The sequence below is a fragment of the Fistularia commersonii genome, chromosome 13 (genome assembly GCF_037954325.1).
Source record: "Fistularia commersonii isolate RoL2024-O1a breed Wild chromosome 13, RoL_Fcom_v1.0, whole genome shotgun sequence".
Taxonomy (NCBI): domain Eukaryota; kingdom Metazoa; phylum Chordata; class Actinopteri; order Syngnathiformes; family Fistulariidae; genus Fistularia; species Fistularia commersonii.
The window spans coordinates 5,099,934-5,112,354 of NC_141296.1; the positions used below are offsets into that span (position 1 = coordinate 5,099,934).

Genomic DNA, 12,421 nt, shown 5'->3' on the forward strand with positions numbered 1-12,421 from the left:
TGGTCAATACAAAGCCATATGCCACAGATTAAGATGTGGCATAGTCATGTAAAGCTTTTAAAGTTTCTTTCATGCCATACTTCAAAAGAGGCACGGTGGGATGCGTGTTAGGGGGCAAAAGCATAAAACCTTAAATCTTCCAACTGCAATAGTCAGAGAAAAAAAAAAAAAAACATTTGAAAGGATCCATAGAGCATGTTTTATATCTTAAAAAAGGGTGCCGAATTGGTACCGCTAGATGGCTTCACATTGTCTTGAAGATTATTATTTTGTGTGTCATGATTTCTGTCATTCAACAAAACCGTTTTCATGATAGCAACATTAATTAAACAACGCAGACTAAAATGTATCCGGAAGTGCCAACAGAAATGAGCAGTCCCTTCACATATTAGCCACCTGAGGGCATTCAGAAACTGTCATCTTTTCATTACCTCGGAACAATATAGTAGTGAAAACTAAAAATATTGAAATTTAGTATTAAGTAGGTTTGTCTCTAAGGCTATTTCCTGCTGGCAGCCGTCAGCACTAGGAGTAGAATGAAAATGAAAAATGAAAATGTCCTGTGGTTGTTGTCAGGCCAACCGTTTCACTGACTTAGTGAGTTTTGAAAGATCTGACTTTGAGGTTCAGATTACATAGTATTCTGTCCGTCTATTGCTTGTTATGTATATTTATTCCTACATTTCTTTATTTTAAATGTCACCATCACGGCAAAGAGTATATTTTGTGTTCAAAATTATACAATTTGCCAAAAAGAAACAGGCCTGATTCTAAATGCCAAGTGTCATTTTAAAAATTATTTTCTTTTGGAGACAGCTGTCGGACGATCATCGATTGGACCTCAACCTTCACATGCTAATGAGCTTAATTCTCTGCTTTAAGTATATTTAGATAGAAGAGGATATGTCAACACCTCTGTTACGGACTGTGACAAAAAAGCGACAACACAAGACTGATGGCAGGGTGATGAAATAAGCCTGGAAGGGGAAGTGGAAGTGAAAAGCCGTTAAATGAACAGCCGCCTAACTCATAAATAATAGAAACATAACATGTCACATGAACTTCATCTCAAGAGTGGGTGGTCTAATAATGATACAGGGTTAAATAGTTTGAGAAATTCATTGTCATAATAGGGCCACATCGCTTGCTTTTTGGCACCAAAATGGCACATTTCTAATTTAGTTCGAAGCGTAACCGTTTTTTAATGAAACAATAATACATTTCGTTTGTGAAATTTCTCGCTTCTGACCTTACTTGAGTCTGTCAGTCCCTCGCGTCGATTCCTTCACCGAGTAATTCCATCTCCGTTTCCCCTGTTTCTGCTTTACCTTGTTCTTTCTTCTTTACAAAATGAGACATCACGATAAGAGATCGCCATTGCCGTAACAGCCTGGTGCTCATTGATAAAACCGTATCTAATCCATCTAAGGCACCCACCTGACACCAGCGCATTCATCTTTGAGACAGTCAACATACAGAGGATCCATTTTTGAACCGAGTGATACAAAGTGAAAGTCAGAAAAGCCTCATTCTGCCTTTAAATGATAGCCAAGTGTGATGGAAATCACAAAAAATCAAAATGTCAACCAAATTAACTTAAAAAAAAATTCTCATTATTGAAGTCTGACAAGATATTGATAGGTATGAAAGATGTAATATGATATAGGGTAGTGTACTATAATACAACATAATGCACTTTATTTCATTTACTCAACCTGAGAACATGATCATATTTTGTCTTTTTGATCCATGATAGAGTTCATGCATAGAAAACAGTAAAACAAAAAACAATCTATATTTTTTAAGTCCCATTGCTAATATTTGATTCCTATTACACAACAGTTTTTCCATTATCTCTCTTAGGTGATTTGTTAATGCAGCGCAAACACATTTAAAACATCACCCTGGTTTTTCGTCAAAACTCCAGCGCTTCATCAAATACTACCCAGGAGACAAAGTAGATAATAAGTTAAATTTACGGGACATGGGATGTTTATGCCACTGAATGTTAATGAGATTATGAGCAATTGCCTCTGCAAATGAATGAATCACATATATAAATCCCTTCTGTCACCTTGATGAATATTTCAAAGAGAAGAGTGGCAATGGAAAGTTCTGATCTTTTGTGTATTTTTATACATCTGGTTTACGCGTGTGTGTGTGTGTGTGTAAAAGATTTAATTTGTCACTTGCAATTCTGTTATCAAAAGTAGAAACATCACAAATGGGACAGACCTTTGCATGTAAACGACCAGAAAACCATCGATGAGATGTCACCCATCTTGTCTAATGTCTAACAAATGTATTCACAATCACACTCACACTGACACCCCAGTGCCTGACCTGTCAGCGCAGCTGCTCGGGAAACAGATTCACTCAGGACTGTGCTCTCACTTACAACCATGACACAATGCTCATATTGCATATTGGTCTGTCCTGGAACTTTTTCATATACATATATATATGTATATTTATTTTGAAAAAGGAATAGAATAAATAAAAAGAGAGAAAAAAAAAATATGTTGGATTTGATACCTAACTTCCATTTGATAAAGCATGCCTAGGAATGGAATACAGGCTTACACAGGAGTGAAGGTCTATGGCAATTTGTGATTCCATCAAGTATGCAACATTCTCAATCGTGTGTGTGTGTGTGTGTGTGTGTGTGTTATATGATATATCGATGAGGGACTCGGACTGGAGGAAGAAAATAATTTTGCTTTATATTTGACATTGTGCTAGGGCAAAGGTTTTTGGATTGCTGGTGGAAAAAGCTCTGGGAACTGTTCGTTTTTTTATTTTTTTTTTATTTTTAGTATGTCCTGCAACATTTTACAGTCTTTGACAATCGTGTTGTGGCTCAGCATCTCTATGTTCAATGGACCTTTTTATGGGTAACATCAATGGCCAGTAAGCCATGAAGTGACAGCTGTCTTGTGAATACTTTATCATCATTATTATATTCACCATCAAAATTCCAACCTCAGTGGCAAAATCCAAAAATATTTTCGGTTTGCAAATTTTTTTTCATAAACACACTTGTTCTTTCCCTAATTTAAAAGGCGACTCAAAAAATCATTTGATTGTAAATTAAATAGTATCAGGAAAGCTGTCAGGAAATGAAGTTCCAAAATATATTTGTATAACTAACAAACAAACAAGAAAGTTATTCCGCTTAGTTTCAAAAAATAACAGAGTAAATGTCTTTTTACAAATCCAAATCCAAAGGCTCAAGTACTCTCTGAATATAGTAAAGCACTTACTGGACTCGGGGTCTGAATTTCCATCTCCCTCAGTGCGGCTGTTTGGTGATGTTTGCTCATAGAACTCCTCCTGGGGAAAGCTTAAGGGAAGAGGCTGGGATGTGCTGGCCGTGCTGCTATGCTCCGGATCTCCAAGCCCGCTGTCACTGCAGCTCTCCTGAGAGCCATCCGGAAGATGGAATGTAACACGGCGCTGTGTCTGAAAAATAATATTAAACCAGATATGTTCATAAATGTTTCGTCATTTATATATATATATATGAGAGAGATAAATACGACTAACATCAATGCTATTGCTAAGTCAATTTCATGTCAATTTTACCACCTATTTTGAATTGAACCTGATTTCAATTTTTTTTTTTTTTATACTAGTGCCATTGCTAGATTTTTATACAATTGGAGAGGAGTGAATTTGATAATTTGGCCTCTATATATATGAGAGAGATGAATATGTCTCACATTAGGGTCTCTATTGCTAAGTAAATTTCATGTCAATTTGACCACTTATTTTGAATTAAACTTGATATCAATTTTTTTTTTTTTCTTTTTATACTTGTGCCATACCTAGATTTTTATGCAGTTGGAGAGGAGTGAATTCGGTAATTGGGTCTCTAGAATGGAACATAGTGAGACTAGATGGGATTGTAGCCACTGAAGTCTACTTGGGAGAGGTAATGCACCTCCAAATTTTTACACCTTCCAGTCAACATCAAACAGCACCGAATATTACATTGCCTGCTCACCTGAACAGTTGCCATCACCAATGAACATATGGTCTTTTAACTTTAAAACACAAGAACTTTTATTATCATCGGATAAAGCGTCTGCCAAATGACTGTATTCAAACAAACAGAAAAAAAAAAGCATTAACGGATTTATAGATAAGATAAAAACTAAAGTAAATTATCCTTGAACAGCTTTGTGAACTTGGATAATGTTCTCCAAACCATAATATGAGGGGGTTGATAAGAATGTTTATTAATGAATGAGTGCTCTAAGTCCATCAGGGAAATCTCTATATCTAGTATTAAGTGTGCTCTATTTTGTATTTGTTTATTTTTTTATTTATTCATTTCCACATAATGCATTATTCTCTCATGCTATACAGGAAAATAATTTAACATTTCATGAGATTGAAGAGAGAAACCTCATAGCCCAGAAGCAGTGCTAACAAAACAGCGTCTGGCCTGTTGAGGCTAGTGAATTAATTTTAAGATTAAAAGAAAAAAAATCCCAAAGTAGATGATTTATAAATGACTCTATCCATCCTGATGCTAGACGGGATGTGTATTAAGACTGTTGAACAATGTCCTAGTTTTCCTTCTCACCTACTTTAGACACAAAAGAAGTGAAAAATGTGTGCCGAGGCATTGAGTTTGATTTGTAAAGTCTTGGGGATCACAGGAGTGTGGGCATTTTCTCCTGAAAGGTGTGGGTCTCTTTGATTTCTCTGGAGGTTTACAGAAGTTCATGTTGTGACCTTTCTTTGGTGCAAAAAAAAAAAAAAAAAAAAAAGAACATCCTTTATGTAGTGCACACATTTTCGACATTCCCCCTGCAAACAATGGATGCAATCATTCATAGCATGAGGCATGCTGGGAAAATTGTGATCATTTATTTATTTATTATTTTTTTTTTATTTACTTTTCTTGTATTTTGAATTTTGCATAGGGGAGACAAGTATTCCGGCTATTTGACTCGGCATTGTGGCTGTAGCCATGAAGCTGAGAATAGTCAAAGACATTATACTGCAGTGAGGATTCAAGTCTTCATGATTCCCTGAGTAACATTATGATGTATCATACTGTATAGGGGCGTAAAACACATAAAATGTAATTACATCCCCAGCTTCGGTTATTGCGTTGAATTTTATTCATCCCATGATTCAAACTGATAAAAACATTTTATTTCCAGAACAAATACAACTGGGGCACGGGGTGACGATCTTGATTTTCTTCGTTGCCATAGCAACAAAAGTAATAAGCAAATCCTGAATTAAAAACATCATTAACACGTGTTTCTTCGAGCTCGGGAGGAGGTTATTTCTCCGTGCAAACGTACTTTTAGGAAGCCAAGATAACCGGATAAAGCACCTGATATTCTTTCATAAGAATAAATAAGTCCAGAAACACACAATACATAAAGTATATTGTGGCACAAATTAAGGACACCCTGTGAGAGTACAATAAAAGCTTAATCAAAACACTCTCACGGAGGGTTAACTTAAAACCACAACAATTAAGACTCCAAAAGCACTGCTAAATGCCTTTCATGCAGAAATGTAGATAAATATGTTATTTACTTGATTCATCTACAACCTGAGGCCTCACAAAGCCGTGTGCACTCGCGTGCGTGCATGTTTGTGCGCATGCAGACGTGTGCATGTGTGTGAGAGAGGGAGAAAGAGAGAGACAGAGAGCATATATTCAAGTAAAGACAAATGAAAAATAGTGGCAAAAGGGCATGCAATCAAAGAAACAAACAAAAAAGCATGTACAGCCTTCAACTCCTCAGTGAGATAACAACCAAGAAGAAAGTCTGTTTTGCTTTTTCTTCTATTAGGACAAGAAGCAGAGAAAAAAAAAAAAGTTGGCGGTGCACTCAGACTGCACCGATTTGTGATGAAAACAGATAATGCAGGACAGTGTTTTTATTAGTGGCGCGTGGTCCGCTGCCAATGACGAGGTATATTTTTTCAAAGTTCCTCGGAGAATCATTCTACCTCTTTCTTCCCTTCTCGCTCATCGTTATATTCAAATATTTAAGACACAGAGGAGCCAATACCTAGTTGGCTAAGCCGCGTAGCTCTGGATGCCATGTATTCCCAAGATTTCATAGTCTAAACATCTACTTGTTCTCATAACAGCTTTGGCAGCTTTTTCTCAAATTACTTGGAGATGCGCACAAAAGCGAAAGCATAGGTTCCAGCAAAACGAAGCCTACTTAGGGATGGTTGGCAGCTTTACAAAAAACATTCCTCCTCTCCACAAGACTCCAATTATTGTAAACTTGGTCCAACCATGGCATCCAGAATCTATTGGAACAAACAGCTGTCTGTGACAATTAGGCCATAATCATTTACCATGAGGGAGTGTCTTCACTGTCTCTTCAAGACCATTCAAGTTGTGCCAGATGTTAAGCAAACAAAACAAAGCAAAAAAAAAAAAAAAAAAAAACTAATTTGATTTCATGATGCACTCTGTACTGCAATATTAATTACAATTATACACCATTAATGGTGCTAAATAATTCAAAATTGTTTATTTATTCTTTCTTTTTTTTTGGCTCCCGGAGGTAATCAGTCACGTGAATAAAACATTAATGCTAAAATACAAACATGGCAAAACAAAAACAAACATTCACCGAGGAGTCAAGGTGAGTGTTTTACTAAGCATCATCACTTATTTAAAGAAGCTGCCAGAAATCCATAAAGCAAAGACAAGCTGCGGTAAGAGATATCAAGACCAAACAAAGCCTGTTCAGCCAGATAAAACACTGCCTTGAGAAGTATGTACACAGAGATAAAATGAGCAGGCGAACATACGTGCCAAGTTCTACCATGTAACAAGCCAGCCAATCCAAAACCTTCCCTCTGGTAACCACCCATACAATAAGCAGATGGGGCCGGATTCATGGGTTACCGGATTCGAAGTTCATTATATTTAGATAAAGATGAGGTGAAACTGAAAAGCTGCCACCATGTTGTGGCAGACCACAGCTCTTGGAGTTTAAGATGTTTCTCCCTGAATGCCACTCTCAAGAAAAAGCAAAGAAGTAAGTGCTACGCTGAGAGGACTTGGCTGACAACCACCTCAGTTTGAGTGATAAACAGGGACCACTTAGGAGTGAATCAGAGGGGACTGGCTCTGCCATTTCAGATAAGGATCAGCTCGCAGGCACACCTAGGCCGGCATAAATCTGTTCCGAGAAGAAGTTGATTTGTCATGTTGCACATGCTTTATATGGAGAGAGGACCCCCCCCGGAAAATCATAAATAAATAATTTAAAAAAAGTTAATATTTATATCGTTTTGTTCCAGTAGTTGCTTTTACACATCGGACCGGTGTAGAGATATTCTAGTTTGAAAAAAAATATATGGCTTTACGTTTTTACTGTTTTTTTTTTCTCTTTTGTTATCATTATTTAATATTATTATCTTATGAGTGATTGTTTTCCATCGATCTCCTCTGTGTAACAGGGACAGTTTTCAGTACAATATATCCTCCATTCCCTGGAAAACATTTCACACTGACTCATAATCAAACATTTTAGAGGATTAAAACATAGTAAGATTGATTAAAGTGATTCAAAATAACATTGGCATAAACAAGGGAGTGGTCAATTTTAATCAGCATCAACAAATATTACACTCCTTTCTTTCCACTGGTTGATATTAAACCTTTTATTTGTTGACTAAGTATTATATTGATCAAAAAGTTGGACAAAAACATCATCCATGCTCTGCTGAGCCCAACATCAAAAAGTCCTTCAATAGAAATATACCTGTAAGTAAAGTCAAAGCCACATGTTTGGATGAAAACTAATTATTGTCTGTCAATTCTTTTATCATTTAATGTCAAAATTATTTAACAAGCAATTTCGAAATGACCACTGCTGCCATGAAATTAATAGCAGGACATTGACTTGCTAAAAATAATATAACATCCTTGTGATATAAAGTCTTTGGGATTTTTATACGGGCCCTTATGCTATCTGTAATGAATCAATACACATTTTGGCTTGTTTTTTGTGAGCGTTAACCCAATTCAGCAGTAGTGAAACTTTTTTTGTGTGTGTTGTTTGTTTTTTTCTTCATTTTATGTTATTATTTTCGGGGGGAAAATGATGACAACATTATGAGGCAGGTGCAGATTATTTCTTATCTAGAGAAATAAAACAGCAAAATACAAAATAATTCACTGCTTATAGGAAAGCAAATGCAAAAAAAAAAAAGAGGCAAGGTACTGTATTTGACTTACATTCACAGAGGTTATCCTGCCAAGTTGACAGGCTTCCTGCAGGGACAAGAGAACAGTCAATTTAAAATTGAAAACCTCACAGATTTGGAGCTCCGATGTCCTTCCTTTAAATCAAGCAATAAGTTTTAGGCTACGGATTGCTTTAATACACAGTTTGAAGAACAAATTTTTCTGCTTGCCCTGCACAGTACATGCCCTCTCCCTGGAAATGTAAAGGATAGGGCAAACCTGACATCACAAACGATACAGATGACACTTTGATGAAGATGTTTTCTCTACATGTCATGGAGTAAAGTATTCACAATATCAAATTAAGCATCAGAAATTAACAATACACTCCAAGAAGTTTCTAAATTGGGAACAAAAGACTCCCGCAAGCCTGCAAAATAGCATCTTCTCTCTGGGGACTTGCATACTCACTGAGAGATAAGAGTATTTAATTTTTAATCACCAATTTTGTTTTCTTTGTACCGTGTGTATAAATCTGACTACATGACTTGATTTGCAAAGAAAATAGAAATCTGGCAGCGAAGCTCCATTTAGACAGGATAGAATCATAGAGGGCTGCTGGGGTGGAACGGTAAAACAATGAACAGGAAACAAGTTCATGTCAACAGATTATCCCGCCATAATTGTTCACCAAGGGATGCTGTTACTGACTGAGCAACAGAGCAATACCCCCTAAGCTATTCATCAAAAACAAAGTGGAGCTTCACAGTGGACAACTAAACAACGGATTCTACAATTTATTCATAAGGGACAAAGGTGGGAATTATTTGTTAAAAAAAACAAAAAAAAAAAAAACAGTTGAATTCTACTTTTAAGAATAAACTGTAAATTCTCTTTTTTTTATTCTTGTCAATTCAATTCAATTGAGTTCGATATCTACTGAAAACGTCAACATTTGACAATCAGTATACGATATAGCAATGTATACATTATATATGTATATGTTGTCAAATGCCTACATTTTTCAGTGTTCTGGACGTTCAGGTAAACCATTGCAATAAAAATAACATTATGCAAAATGCATAAATGTAATCCCTTCATGCTGAGCCTACAACTTAGAATGATGTTCGCAAAAACACTTGCACATACTGTACACACACACACACACACACACACACACACACACACACACACACACACACACACGCACACATACATGGGTCACAACAACACAACAAACACCAGGTCATCTGCTCCATCTATCATTCATCTACATACCTGCATACATTCATAGTTTTAACATAGATAACAAACAGGCTATTCAAACAAAATAGATCAAGATATCCTTGACATAGGCCCACCTGATCCGAAAATCTGAGACAGGAATGAGCAGATTATATTTTACTATATACCATTTTATAGTGTAACCCTGTATTTGGTTAGTAGATCATGGTGTACCAATCTGTATGCTGACATCATGGTTCAAACAGCACTGAACTAAATTTAAATTAATTATGTCACTGTGTGAATGTGTATGTGTGTGTGAATGTGTATGTGTGTGTGTGTGTATGTACATCACCATATATGTGTGTACAGTCAAATTTGTGGGGCAGGTCTATTTGACGACTTGCTCATTTGCATCCACTGACTGGTCATTTAAAGCAGGATTTTATTTGAGGCATAAAGCAGTTGTTTCTGTACTGAGTAATGTATTATTCAACATCTCGTGACACATATTTCATTTGAGAGACCTTGCCAACCAATTAAATATATGATAATGTAGAAAAAGGATATGAGTAGGTCACCTATGTTCATTTCAGTCTTGGATGACATTCAAAATTGTATCATGCCTGATTGCTTTGCTGCACATGTGATTCTTGCATTTCTGATTTTTTTTTTCTTCCATACAGATAGGTCAATGACCTTCTCTGTGTACATCGCTAAAACGGTTTCAAAGCACCAACATGCAAGCCTCGGAGAGAGTTACATTTAAGATAAGGGCATTTGTTGGTGAGCCACATCAAAGTGCAGGGAGATATCTTTGTGAGCAAAGGCAGCTGAGCTTTGATCACTCCAGGCACTCTGATCATTAAAATATTTCATAAATAATTGATTAAAACACCAGACCTTATTGTGCTCTGTTTCTCTATCCAAATGTATCTTGTTTTTTTTTTTTTTTTTTCAAATGGTACAATAGATGCATTTATTTATAAGGCAGGTAAGGAAAAAAAAATCTAACCAAGCACTGTATATCTTTATAAATACACACTCTGGAGGCAGTTCATTGGTGCTCATCGGTGTCCAATTCGACAACTCGGCTTCAATTTTCATTGGAAAGATTTGACTGGGAAAAAGAGCTTTCCTAGTTGTCAGTAGTGAATTCATCCTCTCCCCCATGGATTTCCTTTTTGCACACTTTGCTCACCACAGGCCCATATTCTTATGCTGTATTTAACTCTATGAGGTATGAGCTCTTCTGCCAAAAAAATGTGTGGAACAGCAGACTAGAGCCTTAGAGGCCTTCTTATAAATGACTTTTGCAATCTGGAGTTGCAGTATGAAGTCTGCATGTGTCTGTCGAAACTTTACGTCCATAACTGAATGCATACTACTGGGGGAATAATATGAATAAGTAAGAAAAAAAATTCAACATATTGAAGGTTTATTTATCTATGCAGAAAATACACTAAAGACATCCCATTTTAAGTTATTCTTAGATATAAATACATAAATGGATGAAAAGATTAAAATAAAAAAAAATGAGAGACTGACTCAACTGCCATCACTGTTTGCTTTTTTGGTAATTTGTGCTGAAGTCATGACTAATACTGTCATGATGCATGTTCATGTCATTTTGTCAGATTAGGCTGCCTGTCAAATCTATGTTAGAGCAGGAATTATTACTATCATATAGGGGTAATACAAAACAGACAACAATTCTTATACCCCGTGAAGAGTAAGTCATAAAACATGGGTCTGATCTCCTTGTGTGAGACGGAGCATAACACTAACTAAACTTTCAATAAACTCCGTCTCATCACCCTGTAGCTTTGCAATGATTTTGAACATAATCCGAACCTTTAGCTTTATCCCAAATAGAACCTGGAGAAAGCAAATGTTAGAAACAATCAAATAATGGAATTTCCGAACTATAAGCCGCTACTTTTCTTCCACACGCTTTGAAAACTGCGACTTAAACGACGATGTGGCTATTTTATGGATTTTTTGGGGAGGCTAACAAGCTTCTTGCTGCCAAAACATTTCGCCTTGACGCAACGAATGATTAAAAATACTGTGAAATATATTTATTTCTTCATATTTAGCTGGTGCTGCTGATATTTAGGTGCGCTCAGATGACAGTACTGTATACCTTGCTTGTGCAGGTGGCTGCTACAAAATGATACAAGATGTAAACTTTTTATGCCTATATAAGGAAACAAGAGTGGACAGTTGCCAAAATATTTATAATTCTGTATTTTATTATTATTTTTAGCATTTCTTGTCTCATCATCATCACCATTATTAGAGTAGTAGTCATAGTATATCAAACAATAAACTTGGTACGATTATGTTTGAAATAAGTATAAGCAAGAGCAAATAAATAAATACATTTAAACACACAGCCAACAGTTTATCAAGGACCTCAGTGATACTGAGTGGAATATTTGAATATTTTGGAGTGTTTGGTGTGATAACTTGGGTCTGAGCTGAACCCCTGGAAACATAGTAATTAGTGTAGCAGCATTTTAAAATTGTGGAGAAAAGAATGGGGAAAACACACACACACACACACACACACACACACACACACACACACAGAGCGAGAGAGAGAGAGAATGCAGAAAGCATTTTCCTCTTAGAAAATAAAAAGAAACTTTGTGGGCTGTTTGTAAACCAGTCAGGCATCAGTAGACTGTCTTTCATAAAAGCTATTACAGTTCACCATATGTGTTTCAAGAGACATTTATAGTGTGATAGTACCTTTGTTGATTTGTTTTGTTGTGCCTGATGGCCTCTAATTCCCATTATATTGGAGGTTATGCTTTGTTTGCAATGTTTTTTGTTGCTGTCCAACAAGCTTCATGACATTTTATGACCTCAAACAACTGGTAGCTATGAGCTTTGTCTGAGAAAATGCAGAAGTTTATGGGACTGCTCAACGACAGACACGGTCTTAAGCTACAACTGGATGAATTAAGAAAAAAAAAAACAATGAGGGCAAATTTAGGG

General features: G+C 36.2%; 1 protein-coding gene across 2 annotated transcripts in view; it reads right to left on the reverse strand.

The window, feature by feature from the left end:
• The window catches only part of pcdh11 (protocadherin 11), a 115,394-nt gene that overhangs the window by 42,418 nt on the left and 60,555 nt on the right, over window positions 1-12,421 (reverse strand). The window contains exons 4-5 of one of the 2 annotated variants that reach the window (XM_086157727.1): window positions 8,243-8,278; window positions 3,264-3,462 (exon numbers count right to left, since the gene is read on the reverse strand). In XM_086157727.1, the coding sequence (XP_086013853.1) occupies window positions 3,264-3,462; window positions 8,243-8,278 (235 nt within the window). The remainder of the gene's footprint in view (window positions 1-3,263; window positions 3,463-8,242; window positions 8,279-12,421) is intronic. The other variant, XM_086157728.1, reaches the window with a different exon arrangement.